Genomic DNA, 24,416 nt, shown 5'->3' on the forward strand with positions numbered 1-24,416 from the left:
TGCTGTTTGAAATATATTCTAGCACCTGCTGGAGATTCTGATACCACCACTCAGTTGAAAAAAAAAAAAGAAAGAAAGAAAAAATCACTATCCTTTTAAAAAAATAATTTAATTTACAATAAATTATTGGTTGCTCCTGCAAAACTATAAAACATACCCTTTGTTTATAGTCTTCCCTCCATAATGCCCTTCTCCTCCAATATCCATCTGTCAAATTCTAACTAGCTCTCAGGCTGCACTTCAAACACAAAAAACTTTCCCATACGACTTAGCCAAAGTAATTTCTCTCCTCCCAGTGCCTACCACTTTCATGAAGTCTTAAGACATTTTTCACAAATCTCCTAGTGTTTGTGCCCTGTTTATGTACCTCTGGCCCCCTCTATTTTGTTGCTTTAGAAAGCAGATGGTGTACCTTATTCACAGTTGCTCGGCCAGAAGGCCCAAATGTACGTGCCTTGCACATAATCTAAGCTCAAAAAAAAAAAAAAAAAAAACAGGAAATAAAACCAAAAGCATCACTTACAGTTGAAATAAAAAGAAATGAGGTCAAAGTCCTGCTCAGGACCCCAGTTTAGATGCCAGCAAACCAGAATAAGGCAACTCAAAAGACACCTGCCAACAATTAGCAACATGACCTTGACCAATCTCAACCTCTGGACTACTTCCCCATCTGCACCAATGCAAGATACAATCAGATAGTGTTTCTGGCCCCTTCATAGTTCTAAATCATTATGGAATAATTCAACTCATACAGAAAAGATATAGTAGCACTGAAAAAAAATTAGGAAAAGAAATCTAGAGATGCCCTGACTGGCCCCACTGACTTTTCATTAGAATTCCTTATAAAAATCTTCCTCATGGCCCTAACGGGTTTGTCTTAGTGGATAGAGCATGGACCTGTGGACTGAAAGGTCCCGGGTTTGATTCTAGTCAAGGGCATGTACCTTGGTTGTGGGCACATCCCCAGGAGGAGGTGTGCAGAAGGCAGCTGATTGATGTTTCTCTCTCATCGATGTTTCTAACTCTCTATCCCTCTCCCTTCCTCTCTGTAAAAAAATAATAAAATATATTTTTTTTAAAATCTTCCTCATGAAGAACTGTGGGGAGCTGATACAGGGTTAAGCCTCGGACTGACCTGTTGGTAAAGTCACAAATAATTCCCAGCTTAGAGGGCACAGTCCTCTTAGCATAATTAGGCTTGACCTTATGAGGCTCTCTAGATCTTATCTGGGAGCTAATGGGCTGAGGGAAGTGCAGGAAGTGGCCAAACAAGTGAAACTCACAAGAATTGTGTAACTATGGAAACCACTACCTTGTTTACCTCTCACTATAAAATAAAGGCTCAGTTTGCCTCAGGATCTTTTCTCTGTGGCCTCAGCCAGGCACAGGAAGATCCACGGAGACTAGAGAGAGCTAGAGAGCTCTGAATGCTGTCTCTGTGTAAAACATTCTTCGCCGACTCCATCCACACCTTTGGGAACCCCTGGACCACTGGGGCTGGACCCCAGCAAAGAACCCCCTTCTTTCTTACAAAGATCCTCATCCAGTCTCAGAAAATTAAAAAAGACAAAACCAGAACATTTGCACTAAAAGGGCAGGTATGGGCCATCAAAAGGCAGATATATACATTAATTTTCAGAGCTATATATTGGTTCACTCGATTCTCATTTAGATTCTCATTCATCAAGAATTTACAGAAAAATAAGTGACTCAAAGGCCAGCAACTGTAACATACCTTGTGATGACATGCAAAAATTGTGGCGTGAGTACTGCCTGTTGAGACTTCTCGGGATATTGGTAAACTGACATTAATTCAACCGATTTGACCACCAGGTAGAGATAGCCCACATGAGGCAATGAGAAAAAACAAAAGAGACTCAGCAACTCCTTTTCCTGAGACAAATTTTTTCTCTCAGAAGTAAGAGAATCTGTATGAAAAAGAAAAAACAAACAATAAAACCAGAAAACAAAGGGAAGCAATATTTTTACTTTTTTAGGCCAAAAAGTCTATTAGTAGATAACCAAAGAGCTTTTTAGGGGAAGTTGCTCTTTATAGAAGAATGCCAGTAAGAAATTAAAAAGGAGTGATATAATTAGAGTATCACCATATTGTAACTCCTAATAAATGAACAGAGCTAGATAATAATCATTAATGGCTATTAATATTACAAAAAGAGACAACCAGATTCTGTGTACCTTTCAACAGAACTCAACACTACTTGTGTTACATAATAATAATAATAATAATTATTATTATTATTATGATGATGATCAAGACTAAGTCTAGACTAGCACTGTCAACAGAAATGTAATGTGAGCCGCATATGTAATTTAAAGTTTCCCAGAAACCACATTTACAAAAGTAAAAGGTGCCAGAGGAAAATCGGTGCCAGCAGCCAGGGGAAGGAAGGCCTCTTGCGTGAATCTTCGTGCAATGGGCTTTGACTAATAATCATCTATCTCCCCCATAAGACCATAAGCTCCATGAGTGTAAATACTTTGCCTACTTTTGCTTATTATTAATTCCCTAGTATTCAGCACCATACCCAGCATAGTAAGTATTCAATAAATGTTTACTAAAACAAATAAAAAATAAATGAAGGTAAAAAAACACATTTAATCAGAACAATATTTATACCTTTCTCTAGTCAGCATCTAAAGATATTAAACAGGTCAGGACTAAGTATAGAACCCAATGTTGATTCTCAATTTTGGCTGCCCATTACATTCCTGGGAAGCTTTTAAAAAATACTGGTACCCAGGTTCCATAATAGACAGATTATGTCAGAATTTCCAGCATATACTAGTAGAGTTTGGGCATTACTATTTTTCTTTTTTTCTTAAATTTCAGAGAGGAAGGGAGAGGGAGAGAGAGATAGAAACATCGATGAGAGAGAATCATTGATTGGCTGCCTCCTGCATGCCCCCCATTGGGGATCGAGCCCACAATCTGGGCAGGTTCCCTGACCAAGAATCGAACCCAGAATTGAACCATGACCTCCTGGTTCATAGGTTGACACTCAACCACTGAGCCACGCTGGTTAGGCTGGGCATCACTATTTTTAAAGGTACCCAAGTAAACCCAATGTGCAGCATGACTGAAAAACACTGCTCTTAATGAACTTCCTTCAGTCCATCCCCACCTTTCTCACAGCTATCACAGAAGTCTGCCAAATACCCAGCTGGAACCCAGTAAACATCAACTATAGCAGGGTTTTTTGGGTCTAGTGACCATTTTTTTAAAAGGGAAATGGCATTTGTCTGTCATGTCCTATCCATGGCTTTTCCTAGCAGACACAACTTCCCTTTCTAGTGCTCACAGAGATTTGCTAAGGAAATTGTCCAAAGCTACAGGAAGGCTCAGTAGAAGAACCTAAATAACCTATTACACACGTTATTATTCCTCCGAGCAGCCTTTCACCTCACTGCATTGTATCACGGTTATACTTACCTGTTTGGTAAATGGGTAGCAGCTGAAGTGAATGCAACTTAATGTCATCAGACAAGACATAGGACGAAATATCAGGAGCAAAACGTCTGTGAGTTTAAAAAGACAGACAGGGAGAGAGATCTAGTTTCCATGTACTTTAAACAGGTAAAAACATATTAAATGCTGGTGAATAAAAAACTTCCTAATACCTATAGAGCAGATGCTGAACACGGAAATATTTTATTTTTTCATCATCTAATCCCGTTGACTCCAGGGTAACAGATACTCCAGACTGTTCACTATTTTGACCAAGAAGTTCCATGGGCTTCTGGCAGATCACAAAATCCTCTGACTCAAGTTGCAAAGTTTCATTACTGGTGCCTTAAAAAATAATATTGAAGAAGAGTTCAACAAGTCTAAATGCTACTTGAATGAAATGACATTTCACAACATCTCCCACCAATTAAATAGACAAAGAATAATGTTACTTATTTATACATACACACACTTCATGTATTAACAAGGCACTATGGTTCTGAAGTCTTAGCAATTGTTCATTTATTTCTCATAATAACTGATCAAATACAACAGGATTCATTATAATCCCCATTTTATACATGAGGAAACTAAAACCCAGAAATGGTATTCCAAACCCAAGTTCATTCAACTAACAAATATAAGAACTGGGACTACAAACTTCTCATCGAACAGTTGCTCCATTATTTCTATTGACAAATATTACTGAAATGCATTGCATGCTACAGAATAAGATCACAAACCCAATCCCATGTTTTAGGAATAACTCAATCTATACACAATGTGGCTTGGCAATATATATATACCAGAGTGCTTCAGAGACTGCCAGAAGAGAGGTTTACGCTATACCTAGAACAAGAAAGCAAAGTCATCATTTACCTTCATCATTTGCCTGTGTCACTGGACTGTTGGGCTTATGTGGATGGTGATGAACACTCTCTCCATTTTTAGGGTTTGACTCCAGCTTTAGGATTAAGACTTCTAAGTCTGACATGACAGCCACATATCCAACACAGAAAGAAATCTCAACAGGACTTATATTATGTATGTGTATAATTAAAGAACGTTCAAAGTCCAATACTGGGAATTCTTCATTAATGATCTGATACTTCAGACTAAATAAGACTAACTTATTTGTGCAGCCAACAAGAAGGTCTCCTTTCACAGGACAACAGGAAATGCACAAGGGGGTCTCAGAAAGCGGCATTTCAACAATAGACATCTGGTCTCTGAAGGTTTCTCGAAAAGGTGCCTCCACATTATGTCCAACCATTCGGATGCACACTCGAGAATTTTCAGTCCTTTTACTTCTCCAGTTCACATAAGCACGTAGAAATGTAGCTTTGTTTTTCTCTTCAATTGCTACCAAATAGTCTCCTGAGAAGGAAATAAGATTATACTTAGAATTTATAATTAGAAACAACCACTTACCTTGCATCATGAAAAGGAACTGCTAATGAATTCCAATGTGAAGGGTTGAATTAAAGATTGACCAGAACAAAACCCAAAGAAACAATCATAGGTATATTTTTAACTAACATTAGGCACTTAGGTTCTGAAAAATAATCTCTCTCCATTTTAATGTCTTAAGATACCCATGAATTATGTAGCTTACATAGAAAGTTTACATTTTATTCCTTATATTAGCTCTAAGTGTTTACTGTAGCTCTTACTACAGCTCCAACAAAACTCCCCCGATATAAGACTTCAGTAGTATCGTGTGATGTTAAAATTAGGTATAAACTAAAGAACTCTGAGGTTAGCAGAACTTATATTACAGCCCCTACCCCACCCATAAAAGTCACATTTCGTATCAACACTAAGAAATAGTATAATGTTGTACATATTAAATAAAATTTAAATCCAAGTTAATTTCTCCTTGTTGATTTTATTAGATTTTTGTAAATTACAAAGTAATTTTGTAATTACTTTTTCTTTTGAGAAGTTAAAATGGTAAAGAGATATAAAATAAAAACATAATGATCTCTCCCCGGCAGTCCAATCCGTGAGAAGCCAGTGTTAACACATACAGTCTGGCACCCTTCTACACATTCTCTCATATAAACATAGATCATGGAGTGGTATTTTGCCTCTTATTTTTTTAATAACCAAAATGGAATCACACTGAATATGTTTAACACTCTACAACTTTAAAAAATTACCAACAAATATTTGCCTCCAAGTTCATACATGGATATCTAACATTCTTTCTAATATCTGCATAATAGCCTCTGTGTGTGTGTGTGTGTGTGTGTGTGTGTATGCCATAATTTATTCAACAATTCCCCTTTATATTCAAATATCCCCAGGGTTTTTTTAACCACTATACTTCACGCTGCAATAATAAACCTATACCTTTGGTAGGCAGTTAGAGAGACATGAGCAGAGCAAGGACCATGGGCCAGGTACAGAAGGTGACCAGGGCAGAAAGCCCTGTGTGCCTAGCAAAAGACAATAGTAGGGTGGGACCTCGTCACCAGGGTGACCTTTTCTCCCATAACATATGCTCGTCATGCAGTTTGGACCCCTTAACCTTTCATCCCTAGAGATAACATGTAGGCCTCAGTTGTATTTCACCTTCAGGTCCAAAAGAGCCACAAAACCAAGCCAGCAACCCCATGACTGCCCTCAGAACCAGCTGCATTGGATAACGAGCCCCTGCTCTGGCACTGACCAATCATCAGTGGAGACCACAAACCTGAAAGGAAGCACCTGGAAAGCTGCTAAATATTCTATTAAGATCTTCCCTTGGACTAAAATCTCCACCTTTAAAACTCTTAGGACAGAGGACCCAGTAAGCTCTCCCTTCTGGCAGTACGACCGCACCGCCCCACCCCACCAACCAGGTGCATTACCATCACCTTCCTCACTCCCAAGTTACTAGGGCCCTTCCTTTGCCTCCATAACTCATTTCCTCAGCCCATTTCTTCAAATTACTTCTCCCACCTCTGTGATTTTATAAATAAACTAGAGGCCCGGTGCACAAAAATTTTTGCACTTGGGGGGAAGGGGGGGGTCCCTCAGACCGGCCTGTGCCCTCTCGCAGTCTGGGACCCCTCCGGAGATAACGACCTGCTGGCTTAGGCCTGTTCCCAGGTGGCAGAGGGCAGGCCCAATCCCTAGGTGCAGCCCCTGGTCAGGTTCAGAGCAGGGCCGATTGGGGAGTTGGGGCGCTGCCCCTGTCATGCACAGAGCAGGGCGGATCGGAAGGTTGCGATGCCACCCTCAGTCACGCTCAGGGTAAGGCTGATTGGGGGGTTGGGGCACCGCCCCCTGTCACACTCAAGGCAGGGTTGATGGGGAGGTTGCGGCGCCACCCCGTCACGCACAGAGCAGGGCCAATCAGGGGGTTGGGGCGCTGCCCACTGTCACTCACAGAGCAGGGCCCATCAGGGGGGTTGGGGCTCCATACACTGTCACGCACAGAGCAGGGTCGATAGGGAGGTTGTGGCCCCACCCCCTGTCACACACAGAGCCGCAGGGCGATCAGGGGGTTTGGGCGCTGGCCCCTGTCACACTGATCCCGGTGCCGGGAGGCATATTACCCTTTTACTATATAGGATAGAGGCCTGGTGCACGGGTGGGGGCCGGCTGGTTTGCCCTGAAGGGTGTCCTGGATCAGGGTGGGGGTCCCCACTGGGGTGCCTGGCCAGCCTGGGTGAGGGGATGATGGCTGTTTGCAGCTGGTCACACACCCTTCAGAGTGGGGATCCCCACTGGCCAGTCTGGGTGAGGGGCTGAGGGCTGTTTTCAGGCTGGCGGGTGACGGAAGCTCCCAACCGCTCCTTTTTTTCTTTTCTTTTGTTTTTATTCTGGGCCAGCTTTAGCTCTGAGGCTCCAGCTCTTAGGCCTCTGTTCCTGAAAGCAGGTATCTGGTTTGTTTCGGTTCTATAATCGAAACAATGTATAACTCCAGCTCTGAGATCCCGGCTCACTGAAAGCAGGTTTCTGGGATTTTGTTTAGCTTCTATATTTGTAACAATGTTTCAAACTGCAAGCTCAGAGGCCGGCAAGGCAGGCAGGGAACGTTGGAGTCCTCCGTCACTGAAGCAAGCAAGCCTCATGTTAGTTTCAAGCTGCCTGGCTGCCGGCCCATCTTGGCTTGCAGTTAATTTGCATATCTCGCTGTTTAGCCAATGGGAAGGGTAGCGGTCGTACACCAATTACCATGTTTCTCTTTTATTAGATAGGACTAGAGGCCCAGTGTACACGGATTGTCAGGCCTGTCGGGAGGGGGAGACTACCGGGAGGAAGAGGTGGCAGGATGTTGGCCGGCCGGCCTGCCCTGATCGGGGCCCAATCAGGACTGGGCCGGCCAGGGGGAGGGACCACGGGTGATTGGCTGGCGGGCCCTGCCCCCGATTGGGATTGGGGGGACTGATTGAAGGCAGGGCCAGCCATGGGGAGAGGCTGTGGGCAGTGGGCCGGTTGGCCCTGCCCCTGATTGGTGTCAGGGGGACCAATCAGGGGCATGGCCAGCTGGGGGGAGGGGCCGCAGGAGGTAGCCACCGGCCTTGACTCTGATTAGAGTTGGGGGGGGGGGGGCTGACTGAGGGCAGGGCCAGCGGGGGGAGGGGCTGCGGGTGTTTAACCACCTGGCCCTGACCGATTGGACTATGGAGGCCCATCGGGGGTGGGGCTGGCCAGGGGGAGGGCTTACGAGCCGATGGGGTGGGGGGGACAATCGGGGGCGGGCCAGGCAAGGGGAGGTCCACAGGAGGTTTGCCGGCAGGCCCCACCCCCTATTGGAGTAAGGGGGGTGGTTGGGGGTGGGGCCGGCTGGGGGGAGGGGCTGCAGGAGGTTGGCCAGCTGGCCCCGAACCCTACTGGGATACTGGGAGTGATTGGGGATGGGGCTGGAGGGAGTGGCCGCGGGAAGTTGGCAGCCCCGCCCCACCCCCAATTGGGCCAGTTTGCTGGTTGCAGTGGGCAGCATAGCAACAGGTCGTTCTGGTCATTACAGCGTTCTGGTCACTGGCTTTTTATATATATAGACTAGAGGCCCGTTGCAAGAAATTCGTGCATGGGGGTGGGGGCCCTCTAAGCCCAGCTTGAACCCTCTCCAGGATCCCTCTCACAACCCGGAACCACTGGCTCCTAACTGGCTCTGCCTGCCTGCCTGATCCCCCAAACTGCTCTTCCCTGCCAGCCTGATCCCCCTAACTGCTCTCCCCTGCCATCCTGATCCCCCTAACTGCTCTCCCCTTCTGACCTGATCCCCCTAACTGCCTAACTGCCACCTTCTCCCTTCACCCGCAGCGCTGCTTTCTCCCTTCTGTCTTCTCCTGCGGCCTCTGCAAAAGGGACCGTGGCGCTGGACCGACCCCCACAGCCACTGCAGCTGCTGGCCCTCAGCCCTTGCAACCTCTGTGGCTTTGTTTGAAAGGATGTCTGGAAGAAAGTCAGAAGACGTCCGGTCTAATTAGCATATTAATCTTTTATTAGTATAGACTAGAGGCCCAGTACATGAAATTCGTGCACAGGAAAGGTCCCTAGATCATATTCCCCACCTCCCCACCTCCTCCTTCCCTTGCTCCCTCAGCGGTCCACCGCTGCTGCCGCTGGTCGCCTGCCATGTTCCGTGTCGCCCCCTGGCCATCAGTGCACATCATAGCGAGCACTCAAACTCCCAGTTTCCTGGTCGAACTCCCTAGGGGACACTTTGCATATTAGCCTTTTATATAATAGTATATAGAAGATGCTTTCTTATAGAGTCTTGGCTCTGAATTCTTTCCTCGCCAGAATTCAAGTACCGAAGTTGCTGAACCCAAATCTAGTCTGACGCCATGGGTCCAACACCCAGTGCTATTTCTGCCACCTACAACATACCTATATATTTATTTACTGGGCGTTTGTTTCAATGGTGTAGGTTCCAAAAAAAAGAACGTTGGGCAAAAGGGCAGGTACATTTTAAATTTTAATAAATATTGCCGGATTACTATCACAATCACATAATACAAACTCATGTTGCCAACAGCACTGTTTGACATGCCTATTTCCCACACCCTCACTAGCACTGACTCGATGTAATGAGGGAAACATGGGCTCTCATGGTTATTATATTTTCCAGACCACTTATAAAACTGGCCATCTTTTCCTTTATCAGCCATGTATAATTTCTCTTTTGCAAATTACCACTTTTTTACTGGATTGTTTGATTTTTCTTATCAAAGAATAGCAGCTCTCTGGGTAAAAGTGACATTAATACTTTGTTGGTCATGAAGAGCAAATCAGTTTTGGTAGTCTATTGTTTGATTTTTTTGTTATCGTCGTAACTATCTAGTTAATATTAATAAAGGAAGCTACATTTTCACACGGCATTGTGTTCCCCTATCTGGTACTGGATTGCTGAGGGGAGAAAGGGGAGGGAGGCACATACACAGAAGTCAGGTGACATAGGAAAGGTGCTTGCCTGTAGGTCTAGCCTGGGTGTGAGGGCACTGTCTAAAGTACAGTGGATGTTCAAGGCCAAGGCCAATTTGTCAGACGCAGTTGCAAAAGCAAGGACACAACAATCTTACACTGCGCAGGCATACTTTTCCATAACTGAAATACTGAGTTCACTATTTGGCAAGAAGGGTCTTTTGTTTGAGCTTGTTTGAACTTGTATGTAAGTTGCCACTGACTTTCCAGCCTGTTGTTGGCTGCTTTGTTTGTAATAAAGCATGTCCCATTTGCCTACTTGTACCCGCATGTTTTGTTTTTTTTTTGGTTTCCTGCACCCAGAAGGGTCAAGTACCTGACTAAGGAGCTTGCTTCTGATACTGGGGAACAATGTATTGGGGCTAGGGGGTAGACTCTAACAGAAGCTGTGAAATCTTGGCAGGTTAATTGGTTAGTCTGAAGAAGCTCCTGGTTAAAAATGCCTAAAGAGTTTCCCCTTTCTGGCTCTTGCTCTCTTGCTCCATGTTCTCTCTCCATAGCCATATCGCTTTAAGCAGCCACATGGCCATGACCATTCGAACACCACATACAGGATGTTGGACTGAACTTTAATATGGAGCAGAAACTATGGGCAGTGGCCGTTATTTTAGCCCTGCTGAGGACATGGTTGGACTTCCATGGGGATGTGAACAGAGATGGGACCTCGGAGGAGAATCCCCTTAATTTTACAACATTAAAGCTTTCCAAGAAACCCCATCACCCAGTGGTGGCCTCAGGAAATTCATTTCCTCTTGGTACTCCAAAAACCCCACTTCCACCGATAACATTTTGACTTTGCTCATGGCATCTTTTACCATACAATTTTTATATAGTCAGATATATATCTTTTCCTTCTTCCTTTCTGAGTTTCTCAACTTGCTTACCCAGTTTACTATGTCCTCCAAATTACACAAACATGCGCTTACACATTCCATTTTAGTGATTTTATTTAAAATTTTAATTTTGAGGACTTTGTGGTGAGGAGGATAAGTCCAGGTTCTTCAAAATGCAGAACCTACTATAAGCTAACATTATTAAGTAAACAAACTCCTTTCCAATGAGCTGAAATTCAAAGTATGGACGAAAAAGGAACACATGCTAACCTGACTCAGGGAAAACCTGCACGGTAGCCTTGCAAACTCAGAAACCTAAAGTAACCACAAAGCATGGTCTGAAATTAAACATTTTAATTAAAAAGCGGTTTATAATGTCCTACGCCAGCGGTTCTCAACCTGTGGGTTGCAACCCCTTTGGGGTTTGAACAACCCTTTCACAGGGGTCGCCTAAGAACATCGGAAAACACATATAATTACATATTGTTTTTGTGATTAATCACTATGTTTTTTATGTTCAATTTGTAACAATGAAAATACATCCTGCATATCAGATATTTACATTATGATTCAAAACAGTAGCAAAATTACAGTTAAGAAGTAGCAACGAAAATAATTTTATGGATGGGGGTCACCACAACATGAGGAACTGTATTAAAGGGTCGCGGCATTAGGAAGGTTGAGAACCACTGTCCTAGGCCAATATCTTCCCTAACAAAGATCAACTTCGACTTTAACTGAACTATGGGGACCCTGACCAGAGTACTCCACAGGTTTAAGGCCCACTCACCATATGCATGTGTGCAGGCAGTGACACAGCAGTATTACTATTTTAAAGGCCCCTTTGCCCTACGCACGCATGAGGGCAATGACTCAGCAGTAGCACTACAATACTGCGCAAGCGCACCCTTAGATAACCATTTTTGTTAATGTAACACAGATGCCTCTAATTGGCACGAGGCCTCTTTTGTTTGAGTGAGTATATAAGGTGCCACTGACCAGCCAGTTGTTGCCTGCTTTGTTCGTAATAAAGCATGTCCCACCTACCTATGGCCACTCGTGTATTCTTCCAATTCCTGGCATCCAAAGGGGTCAAGTCCTTGGCTGAGGAACTTGGACCCACATGAGCCTGTCTTTTTGCATCTAAGACAACATACCTGTGGAATGTCAGGGGACAACCAATGCACCAGGTCACCAGGGCAGAGACCACAAATTCCCTCATTGTTATTGTGATCTGTTAATTGTTGACCCAACTATCCTATGCCCACTTATGTAAAAGAAGCATGTGTCTATTTTACTTTATACCCAATCCCAGAAATTTCCCTACTTTGCTTTCCCACCTCCCTAATCTATAATCAATGGATATCATGGAACCCACTTATGTCTCCTCCTTTGATAATTTATAAAAATAGGAAAAACCACCGTTCTCTGGAGCAGTCTCAATGCCTTGAGATTCTGCTTCCCGGCAATTGTCGGCAGTTTGGCTCAAATGAACTCATAATTCTTTACAGGTTTGAATGTTTCTTACATTCAAAGGCTGCTGTTAACATACTGACTTCCTGTATCTGCAAGCAGCTGCAGCCATTTCTGCAGACTGCGGAGTTCCCGGGGGCTGCCCCGGCCCCTTCTCCTCCAAAATGAGCTATCATTCAAGAGGCAAGTCATCTCCTGATGCTGGTTCCTTTGGCCACAGAAATGGAGGCTGCACCTATCTGTTCTCTTGCTGGAGATCTTGGTAGGATGCCTAAATATACTCTGCAGGTTCAATATGTTTGCTCATTCTGTTCCAGAGAAGCAGTTTGAATGGAGTTAGAGCAGTGATGGCGAACCTTTTGAGCTCGGCATGTCAACATTTTGAAAAACCCTAACTTAACTCTGGTGCCGTGTCACATATAGAAATTTTTTGATATTTGCAACCATAGTAAAACAAAGATTTATATTTTTGATATTTATTTTACATATTTAAATGCCATTTAACAAAGAAAAATCAACCAAAAAAACGAGTTCATGTGTCACAGGTTCGCCATCACTGCTATAGAGATTGTTTCTATAGAAATGGCTTTATCTAAGAAAGTCTTTGTATATCTTGCAGCCATAAAATGCCTTTCAAAACCTCTTCCTTTTAGTAATATTTTCCACAGAGTATTTGTAAACCTAATGTCTTCTGTCCTGAAGGCCTGGGTCTGAGGGAGGCACAACCGGTCATTTGGAAATTCCAGAAGTGAACCCTGGGTTAGGCTCCAAATAGGCTTCAGTTACTGGAGCCTTATGAGAAGTAGCCTTAAAATAAGAATAGCTGTACAGAGTTACTTCAGATCTAAATCTGAAAAACAATATTCCTAAATTGTGATGGAGTTCGCTCAAGTTTTGACTATTAAAAAAAGAAAATTATCTTTAGTATATAAATAAATTATTGAGGATGTTGACAGTACTGAATTACCAACAGCCTTTTATTTGAATGGCTTGAACACACTGCAATTCAAGTTCACACAGGCCTAGATAGGCCTTAATAATGGACGTAGGTGCCTATTCACTGTTTAATTCCATCACAGATGAGGAACCAAGTGGCAGTCATACCTGTGAGGCTCCCATATTGTGTTGTAACACAGTCATAAGAGGGTCAGAGCAATATAACAACTAGCGAACTTTCAGTTTAAACTGTGTACATTTTCTAACTGTAAATTTTTTACTATATATTGGTGCATAGTGTGACTCAATAAAATGCTTGCAATTTAAAAACTGTTTCATATTCTTTTTTTTAAATTTATTGTGTTTTTTTTCTATCATTGTAACTTTTTTAATTTTTGTTTTTAAAAATAATTCTTTATTGTTCAAAGTATTACAAATGCCCCCTTTTCCCCGCTGACCCTCTCTACCTCATTCCACCAACCCCCCCCCCCCCGCGCCAGGATTTCCCCACACTAATGTTTGTCCATGGGCTATGCATATCCTATCTAAAAATAGACAAACATGGTAATTAACCGTACCTCCAACACGCTTCCCATTGGCTAATCAGGGCAATATGCAAATTAACTGCCAACCAAGATGGCGGCCGAAAGCCAGGCAGCTGAAGCGAACAGGAGGCTTGCTTGCTCCAGTGATGGAGGAAGCCAAGGTTCCCCGCCTACCACTGCCGGCCTCTGAGTTGCAGTCTGTCTAAGAAACAATGTTGCAGTTATAGAACCTAAACAAACCCCAGAAACCTGCTTTCAGCCAGCCGGGCTTCAGTCAGCAAGACCGCAACATTGTTTCAAATATAGAACCCACACAAACCCAGAGACCTGCATTCAGCAGCTGAGGTCTCAGAGCTGCAGCCGGGCCTAAGAGCTAAAGCCGGCTCTCAGCTCCAGTGACAGCCATAGAAGGTAAATAAATCCCAGAATTAAAAAAAAAAAAAAAGAAAGGAGAGGTTGGGATTTTCAGTCGCCCGCCAGCCTGAAAACGGCCCTCAGCCCCTCATCCAGGCTGGCCAGGCACCCCAGTGGGGACCCCCACCCTGAAGCAACAAGATGGCGGCTAATTTGCATACTGAAGGCGGGCAGCAGCGGGCAAGGCTGTCTGCAGTCTGGGACTGGATCTGTGACCCTGCCGGGTGGGGGGCAGTGCTTGAGGCTGTCCGCAGTCTGGGACCCGGATCCATGACCCTGCCGGGTGGGGGCAGCGTGGGAGGCTGTCCGTGGTCTGGGACCTGGATCCGTGACCTGGCGGGCGTGGGACAGCGCTTGAGGCTGTCCGTGGTCTGGGACCCGGATCTGTGACCTGGCAAGTGAGGAGGCAGCGCTTGAGGCTGTCCGCAGTCTGGGACCCGGATCCGTGACCTGGCGGGTGTGGGGCAGCGCTTGAGGCTGTCCGCAGTCTGGGACCCGGATCCGTGACCTGGCAGGCGGGGGACAGCGCTTGAGCCTGTCCGCGGTCTGGGACCCGGATCCATGACCTGGCTGGCGGGGGGCAGCGCTTGAGGCTGTCCGCAGTCTGGGACCCGGATCTGTGACCTGGCAGGTGAGGCGGCAGCGCTTGAGGCTGTCCACGGTCTGGGACCCGGATCTGTGACCTGGCAGGCGGGGGCAGTGCTTGAGGCTGTCGGCGGTCTGGAACCCGGATCCATGACCTGCCAGGCGGGGGGCAGTGCTTGAGGCTGTCTGCAGTCCCGGGACCTGATCCATGACCCTTCCCGGCGGGGTGGCAGCTCGCACAGGGGCGGATCGGCCAGGGTTGGGCAGGGCAGGATGCCTGGCTCCGCCCAGCCCCAGTCACTCTGGGCAGGTGAGCAGCGCAGAGAGCCTCTGGACAGGGGAGGCAGGCCGGCGGAGGGCAGCCTGTACTCCCCACATGGCGGTGGTGACAGCTGTGAGCGCACCAAGCGGAGCTGGTAGGCTGAGCTGAAGTAGCACCTGCAGGCCATCAGTGCCCAGGAGTGGCTGCGCAAGATCCGCCTCCTGGCCCAGAAGGTGCAAGATCGCAGGGACAACCACCGTGGTGGGCCAGACTGACGTCCTCCTGGCCGCACCACAGGAGTTTGCGGATCTGCAAGCCAGAGGCCTCCGGTGTGCACATCCCTCCCTGGTGTGCGAACATCCCCCAGCACACTGTCACCCTCACGCGCCTGCAACAGTTGCAAACCAAGGAGTGCATAAGTTCCCCCTGCCTCTCCACCGCACTTCCATCAACCCGGCATGCCTAACACGCCCACAGGATGTGCACACATCCCCTCTGATGCGCTCACGTCCTTTGGAGTGTGTCTGGGTGTTCTGGGTGCTGAGGGTGGGCGCCTGTGAGATGACAGTAAGAGGGCGGAGTGGCGATGCCCTGTTCCCACGGAGGCCAGTGCAGCTACGAGATCACCTCTGAGGGGTTAATGCAGGTGCTGAGGCACGAGCAGGTGCAGAAAGACACACCTGGTGGGCGCGGGCAGCCATCACTGAGGTGCCTTCGGTCAGTGTTCAAGATCAAGAACCCAGAGGCGGAGAGGAATTCCGTCCTCTTAGTGAAATAGTGGGATAGTCGGGGTGACTGTAGAGGAGGAATGTACACTTTGGGTGCCAGCACCCATGAGCGAAGGCAGCACTGACTGAGCCTCGCTTGCTTGGGGCCTAGCACACTCCTGCCGGGCAGCGGGTGACAGGACGTGCTTTTCCGAATTAATGAGAGAAAACGTTGATTCTCCTGCTGTCCACGAAGGTGGAAAGTGAAGTGGGGAGACGTGGGGAGTGAGCGAGGTTCCCTGTCTGGGGGTTCCAAATCTGCTGTTGGTTTCTTTCACCACTGACTAGAGATATACAGGGTGTCCCCCCAAAATGTATACACACTTTGAATACCTACTAATTCCAATGGTTTTAAGCATAAGAAAGAAACAACAATGGAGCTGTTATCTGTTAAAAGTGTGGGCACAAACAGGCAGTTGGACATTCCCTGAGTGGTCTCAGAATGGAGAGGGTGAAGGCCAGACAAGAGGCCCCTTTCCCCCCCACCCCATTGCACAAATTTTAGTCCAATCTAATAAAAGAGAAACATGCAAATTGACCGTACCTTCTCTATGGCCCAAGCCACGCCCACCGGCCAATCAGAATGACTATATGCAAATTACCCCAACCAAGATGGTGGCCGGAAGCCACGGAGCTGGAGCAAGCAAAAGGCTTGGTTGCCCCGGCGATGGAGGAAGCCAAGCTTCCCACAGGCCCTGGCTGGCTCTGAGCTCCACTCAAGGCAACAAAATTTCAATTATAGAAGATAAACAAACCCAGATATCTGCTTCCAGCCAGCCTCCACTGGGGGCTTGGGTGGCTGGGGGCCACAGCCAGCCTGCAAACAGCCATCAGCCCCTCACCCAGGCTGGCCAGGCACCCCAGTGAGGACTCCCACGCTGAAGGGGCTGTGGCCAGTCTGAAAACGACCCCTCAGCCCCTCACCCAGGCTGGCCAGGCACCCCAGTGGGACCCCCACCCTGATCCAGGACACCCTTCAGGGCAAATCAGCCGGCCCCCACCCATGCACCAGGCCTCTATCCTATATAATAAAAGGGTAATATGCAAATTGACCCAAACAGCAGAATGACTGGGAATGACTGGTCACTATGACACACACTGACCAACAGGGGGCAGATGCTCAATGCAGGAGCTGCCCCCTGGTGGTCAGTGCACTCCCACAGGGGAAGCTCTGCTCAGCCACAAGCCAGGCTGATGGTTGCCAGTACAGCAGTGGTGGTGGGAGCCTCTCCTGCCTCCTCAGCAGCGCTAAGGATGTCCGACTACAGCTTAGGCCTGTTCCCCACTGGCAAGTGGGCATCCCACAAGGGCTCCCGGGCTGCCAGAGGGATGTCTGACTGCCAGTTTAGGCCCAATCCCCCTGGGAGCGGGCCTAAGCCAGCAGGTGGTCATCCCCCGAGGGGTCCCAGACAGAGACGGCACAGGCCGGGCTGAGGGACCCCCCGCCCCGAGTGCACAAATTTTTGGGCACCAGGCCTCTATTCTATACTAATAAAAGATTAATATGCTAATTAGACCTGACGTCTTTCCAGACATCCTTCCAAACAAAGCCACAGTGGCTACAAGGGCTGAGGGCCGGCAGCCGTAGCAGCTGTGAGGGCCGGTCCAGTGCCACAGTCCTTTTTGCAGAGGCCACAGGAGAAGGTGCCGCAGGAGAAGGCAGAAGGGAGAAGGCCAGCGCCGTATGAGAAGGAGAAGTCCGGAGACATGCAAGAAGGCAGAAGGGAGAAGGTGGCAGTTAGGCAGTTAGGGGGATAAGGCTGGCAGGGGAGAGCAGTTAGGGAGATCAGGCAGGCAGAGGAGTACAGTTAGAGGGATCAGGCTGGCAGGAAAGAGCAGTTAGGGGGATCAGGCTGGCAGGGAAAAGCAGTTAGGCAGTTAGGGGGATCAGGGCAGCAAGGGAGAGCAGTTAGGCCGTTAGGGGGATCAGGCTAGCAGGGGAGAGCAGTTAGGGGGATCAGGCTGGTTGGGGAGAGCAGTTAGGGGGATCAGGCCAGCAGGGGAGAGAGTTAGGGGTGATCAGGCCAGCAAGGGAGAGCAGTTAGGGGGATCGGGCTGGCAGGGAAGAGCAGTTAGGGGGATCATACGGGCAGGGGAGAGCAGTTAGGCAGTTAGGGGTGATCAGGCCAGCAGGGGATCAGTTATGGGCGATCAGGCCAGCAGGGGAACACTTAGGGGCACCAGGCAGGCAGGCAGAGGCGGTGAGGAGCCAGTGGTTCCGGATTACGAGAGGGATCCCGGATTGGAGAGGTGCAAGTTGGGCTTAGGGGCCCCCACCCCTGTGCACGAATTTTGTGCACCGGGCCTCTAGTCTATATATATAAAATCCTAAGCGACCGGCCGACGGGCCAGTAGCTATGACGCACACTAACCACCAGGGGGGCAGATGCTCAATGCACAGGCATGGAAACATGGAATAGACTGATGAATCTCAGAGGAAAGCGGGTAGGGGGAGGTTGGTAAGAGATTTGCCAAAGATCTTATATGCATATTAGAGGCCCATTGCACAGATTTGTGCACCAGTGGGGTCCCTCAGCCTGGCGTTTGTGGGGATCAGGCCGAAACCGGCCCAGTGCATGGTTGAGGTCCCTTGGCCTGGCCTGTGGGAATCGAGCTGAAACGGGCTCTCCAACATCCCCCAATGGGTCCTGGATTGCAAGAGGGCACAGGTCAGACCGAGGGACCCCAACGGTGTACGAATCTGTGCACCGGGCCTCTAGTATTCATTTAAGTTCTTTGTTTAGATTCTTCCCATACTCCCCTCCCCTCCTAAAATACATCATTCTGTTGCATGTTTTAATGTTTCCAGATTGGCTTATTTTGCTTAGCATAATACTAAAAAAAAATTTATACACACACACATTTTTTTTTTTTTTTGGTTAATCCTCAACCGAGGATATTTTTCTATTTATTTATTCATTCATTTATTTTATTTTATTTTTTTAGAGAGAGAGAGAGTGAAAAGGAGGGGGAGAGACAGAGAGAAACATTAATGTGAGAGACACATGAATTGGTTGCCTCCTGCATGCTCCCCCTGCCCCTGACCAGGGGCTGGGATCAAGCCTGCAACCAAGGTTGAACACGGTACCCTTCAGTCCACAGGCCAACGCTCTATCCACTGAGCCAAACTGGCTAGGACTATGTTTATATGTTTTTAAAATATGCCTGTAGCCTCCATCTTCCAATAAGTCCCTTATTAAATATTTTTTAAAATTATTGTGATAAAATACCCATAACAAAATTTACCATTTTCATCATTTGTAAGTGTACAATTCAATGGCATTAAGTACATTCAATTGTTGTACAACTGTCACAACCATCCTTCTAAAGACCTTTTTCACCTTCCCCAAAATTCTGTATTAAACTCCCCATTCCTCCCCTGACCTCAACCCCAACTCTTGCAAACACCATTCTACCTTCTGTCTCTATGAATTTAACAACCCTGGGTACCTCATATTAACTGAATCATACAATATTTGTCCTTTGTGTCTGGCTTACTTCACCACAATGTCTTCCAGGTTCATTTGTGTTGCAGCATGTGTCAGATTTTCATTCCCTTTTAAAGCTAAATAATATCCTATTACTAGTGGCGCAGTGCACGAATTCATGCACACTAAAAGGACATTAATTAGAAGAAATATTTTAATATCACTATTCACCCTTTCTCTATAATAGAAGTGTCAGAGATGAAAGAAAATTAGTAAAATGTACATGAAAATAATATATAAATTGATTAATAAATAAACAATAACAACATGATATAACAACAAATATTTTCCATGAAATTTTTACTGTCAGAATCGTTTATCATTTTTTTTAAAATATGCCAGGTATTCTGGTAAATTTATATCATTTAGACAAACTTTGCCTTTGCTACAACATCGAGCAAATTTTCCATCAGATGGTTTTTCATTGAAGAAATTTAGGAATAGGAAAAGTTGACAGGTAACAGTCATTCCACCACAACTGTGTTCGATAACTGCATCCTCATTTTCCTCATTTTCGCTATGAAGGCAGTTCCTACCAGTATTGATAGTACTTGTAGATAACAGTTCTTCAGACATATTCTGTTGACGACGTCACTTTCTTTTGGCTTCAGAGGTACGTTGTGGCAATAGTTGGTTTTCAGACATATTCTGTCCAAAATTTAGGCTTCAGAATGTCAACAAAAACATGATGTCATTACCAGGCGCCCACAGCCACCATTTGCAGATTGGGCAGGGCTGTGGGCCACATTTTGCGCCATGGCAGCATCAGCTGCGATTTGGTGGGCTGTCGTTCCGGGATGGTGGCAGGGCCTCTGTCCCAGTTGGGGGAAGCCAAGTGTTGCTTTGTCAGTGCCCGGTTCACGGTGCCATTTCTCTGTGCATGTTACAGCAGTTCCTGTGTTGAGCTCCCTGGTTGTCAGCGCGCATCATAGCAACCGATCAGACAGTGGGAAGGATACTTAGCATATTAGCCTTTTATATATATAGATTAGAGGCCCGGTGCATGAAATTCGCCAGCACTCAGATATCCCTCTCGCAGTCTGGGGCTCTCACAGTCCAGAACCCCTCCTGGGCTCCTTACTGCCCACTTGCCGCGGAGGTGTGAGAGGCTTCCACCACTGCCGCTGTGCTTGCCAGCCATGAGCCCAGCTTCTGGCTGAGCTGGGGGGGGGGGGGGGGGGTGGAGCCCCACTCAACCAAAAGCCAGGCTCGCTGCTCCTTAGTGCTGGCCCCGCCCCCTGCCCACTGGTTGGGGGGGCCGGCCAGGGGCCAGGCCAGTCAGGGGAGGGGCTGTGGAAGGTTGAGGAGCCGCAGTCGTGCCCCATCCAATTGCCTCTGCGGAAAGGGCAGCACTGGGACTGGGCCCACATGCCACCTCTCCCGCCGCCTCTGCGAAACGGGGTGGCACCGGGACCAGGCCCGCACTGCCAACTCTCCCACCGTGGCTGGCCTGGTGGTACAGGTTCACTGGCTCTGGACCGTCCACTGGTCATTCTGGAAGGTCATTCTGTGTCTGGTCTAATTAGCATATTAGCTCTTTATTATATAAGATATGTATATGCCACATTTTGTTTATCTGTCAATGAAGACTTTCCATGTGTTGGCTACTATAAATAATGCTATAATTAATGAGGGTAATACATGTATATGCCACATTTTGTCTGTCTTTTCATCTACTGATGGGCATTTGGGTTGCTTCCACCTGTTAGCCCTTGTGAAAAATGCTATTATGAATATTGGTGTACAAATATTTGCAAAAGTCCCTATTTTCAATTTTTCGTATCTATACCCAGAAGTGAAATTGCTAGATCACATAATTGTTTTTTTTTGAGGAACCACCGTATTGTTTCCCACAGCAGCTCTATACCACTTTATATTCCCACCAGCAATGCACAAGGGTTCCAAAATCTCTACATCCTCACCAACAGTTATTTTCTACTTTTTTTATAATAGCCACTAGAGGCCCAGTGCACTGGGGTTGGGGGGGGGGGGGGGGTGTTGGGGGATCCCTCAGCCCGGCCTGCCCCCTCTCACAGTCCAGGAACCCACAGGGGTGGGAGGTGACCCAGCTATCAGGGGAAGGTGACGCCCCCATCATACTTCTGCTGCTGCCACTGCTGGCAGCATAAGCCTCAGCTGGCCCTGGTTACCTGCGCCTCAGGCCGACCCTGGGCAGCTGGGCAGCTGCCATCAGCGGCAGAGCAGCCGGCCCCGCTCCCACTGTGGGTGCTTGTGAGGGCATGGCGGTCAATTTGCATATTACCTCTTTATTATATAGGGTTCTAATGGGTGTGAAATGGTATCTCACTGTGGCTTTGATTTGCATTTCCTTGAAGATTAGTGATGTTGAGCATCTTTCCATGTGTTTGTTGACCATTTGGAAATGCTTGTCAAGTCCTTTGCCCACTTTTGAATTGTTTTTTCTGTTGTTGAATTATAGAAATTCTTTAATATTCTGGATATTAATCTCTTATCAGATATATGCTTCACAAATATTTTCACCTACTCTGTGGACTGTCTTTTCAATCCTTTGTGTCCTGTGACGCACAACAGTTCTTAATTTTGATAAAGTCCAATTTGTCTATTTTTTCTCTTTTTGCCTGGTGTCATATTCAAGTTAGTAAATTAATTTTAAAATTAACAGTATTTTTTTAGTTATAATAAAATTTTATTCATGCATCTATAAATATATGCCTATTTCATTAATAAAGTCTATATATCAACTGTTTATATATAGTCTGCAAACTGTACACAGCACCCATGCTGGTTTGTATGTTTTCAGATCAATAACTTGTTTTTTTTTTGTTTGTTTGTTTGTTTTAATATATTTTATTGATTTTTTACAGAGAGGAAGGGAGAGAGATAGAGAGTTAGAAACATCGATGAGAGAGAAACATCGATCAGCTGCCTCCTGCACATCCCCCACTGGGGAAGTGCCCGCAACCCAGGTACATGCCCCTAACCGGAATCGAACCCGGGACCTTTCAGTCCACAGGCCGACGCTCTATCCACTGAGCCAAACCGGTTTCGGCAATAACTTGTTTTATAAATGATCAGAGGCCCGGTGCATGAAATTCGTGCACAGAAGGGGGGTTGTCCCTCAGCCCAGCCTGCACGCTCTCCAATATGGAATCCCTCTCACAATCCGGGACCGCTGACTCCTAACTGTTCGCCTGCCTGCCAGCCTGATCACCCCCTAACTGTTCTCCCTGCCAACCTGATCCCCTAACTGCCCTCCCCTGTTGGCCTGATCCTCCCCAACTGCTCTCCACTGCCTGCCTGATCCCCCTAACTGCTCTCCCTTGCCAGCCTGATCTCGCCCTTAACTGCTTGCTCTCCTACTGGTCTGCTCGACCTTAACCACCTTTGCCTCGGCCCCCGCCACCGTGGCTTTGTCTGGAAGGAAGTTGGACGCCCAGAAGGTGTCTGGTTGATCCAGTCTAATTAGCATATTACCCTTTTATTAGTATAGATGACCTAGAACTTCCTAAGTTTGTCTACCTCATAAGCCTTAAGATCAGAGATTCAGAGTTCTTTCAGTTAATCCTCACAGCAGACCATTAAGATATTATGTCCTTCTCCTTTTATTGCTCAGGAATCTGAAGCTCAGACAAACTCAGTAACCTGCCTAAGGCAACACACAGTCAACAAAGTATGGAGGTGCAACTTAACCATTTGTATGCCATAAGGGTCTATAGACTCAAGCAGCGGACCTTTTTTAATTAAATTCAAAATATCGTGGCAACTAACTGGTTATACCTGGATTTGGTTAGCTTAAAAGTCAATGCTCATTCCCCAATAATGTTGTCTCTCAAAATGTTAGAAAGGAGATATAAATCTAGAGGATTCAGTGGAGGCTATAGCCCTTTATAAGAGAAAAGAACTAAACTTTTTAAAGCAGCATGAGTCCAGGGCATTTTTTATTTGTAAATTAAAAAGCCATTCTTGGCCAGATAGCTCAGTTGGTTAGAGCATCGTCCCCATACCCCAAAGATTCAGGTTCGATCTTCAGTCAGGGCACATACAAGAAGCAACCAATAAGTGCATAAATAAGTGGACCAACAAATCCATGTTTTTCTCTCAGTCTCTCTCAAATCAAAAAAATTTTTTAAAAAATTTAAATAAAATATCATTCTCATCTACTCTTAAGCTGAGTCATTGATTTTTAAAAATAAGTAAACTTTTCATTTTATGTAATCTATAATAACAAAAACATAATATGCTAATTAGACAGGACAACCTTCCAGACAAAGCCAGGGCTGCAAGGGAAGGCCGGGTCCGGGGTGCCAGAGGGAAGCCAGTGCCAGCAGCTGGGGGAAGGACGCCCTACTCTTGCACGAATTTCATGCATCGGGCCTCTAGTAAGATTAAAAAACCTGGTTAAAACTAATACCAGGTTAAGAAAAAAGCTGCACTCCAATGACAAAATTGACATCAGAAGGCAGAATAGTCCTCGTCGGTTTGGCCCAGTGGATAGAGCATCAGCCTGTGGACTGAAGGGTCCTGGGTTCAATTCTGGTCAAGGGCACATGCCTGGGTTGTGGGCTTGATCCCCAGTAGGGAGTATGCAGGAGGCATCTAATCAATGATTCTCATCATTGACGTTTCTATCTCCCTCTCCCTTCCTCTCGAAAATCAATAAAAACATATTTTTAAAAAAGAAGGCAGAAATAATATACAATGCATCAAAATATGTTTTATGACTTAAAATTTCTACCTACTTTCTCCCTATACCCCCAAATCTTATGAAAGGAGAATAGCACCCTATTAGAGATTTTAAAAAACAACATAATAAAACTGAAATTATTTACTGCTTGAGGCCTGCAAAGCACTTACAGTAAACACAGGATGGGGCAAACATAGGTTTACAGTTATGAGTACACCAAACGGCTTATTCTAGTATTATTAATGATTGTATTTTCCATATAAACTGTAGGCCTACTTTTGTCCACCCCATATAAATGGCTGATATGAGATTCATTCTGTTTTTGATGGGGGATTTGCCTACAGAGGAAGACACTGGGTGCTTAGAGCATAAATCCCCTCATGTCCAACTTACTGTGAATGGGAGGAAAGAACACCAAAAAGTAAAAGCTGAGACATGGAAGACAAGTTACCTGGATAGCCGCATAACTAGGAGTTAGCTATGTGTAGACTAATAGAAGCTGTACCCAGAGGTTGAGGTTTAAGCGAGAACAGAAAGTTACCCCTGAACCATATAACC

The 24,416-nt window shown here is 46.2% G+C and overlaps 1 protein-coding gene across 5 annotated transcripts in view; it reads right to left on the reverse strand.

The window, feature by feature from the left end:
• HPS3 (HPS3 biogenesis of lysosomal organelles complex 2 subunit 1) overlaps positions 1-24,416 on the reverse strand; it is a 75,394-nt gene that overhangs the window by 45,929 nt on the left and 5,049 nt on the right. For all 5 annotated transcript variants that reach the window (XR_013995747.1, XR_013995748.1, XM_081087451.1 and 2 more), the window contains exons 2-5: positions 4,346-4,843; positions 3,640-3,811; positions 3,452-3,537; positions 1,736-1,928 (exon numbers count right to left, since the gene is read on the reverse strand). Coding sequence is in view for 3 of the 5 variants with exons in the window: in XM_081087451.1 (XP_080943577.1) it covers positions 1,736-1,928; positions 3,452-3,537; positions 3,640-3,811; positions 4,346-4,843 (949 nt within the window). In the remaining 2 variants the exon portion in view is untranslated. The remainder of the gene's footprint in view (positions 1-1,735; positions 1,929-3,451; positions 3,538-3,639; positions 3,812-4,345; positions 4,844-24,416) is intronic.

This window comes from Myotis nattereri, assembly GCF_964212035.1.
Source record: "Myotis nattereri genome assembly, chromosome: 3".
Lineage (NCBI taxonomy): Eukaryota > Metazoa > Chordata > Mammalia > Chiroptera > Vespertilionidae > Myotis > Myotis nattereri.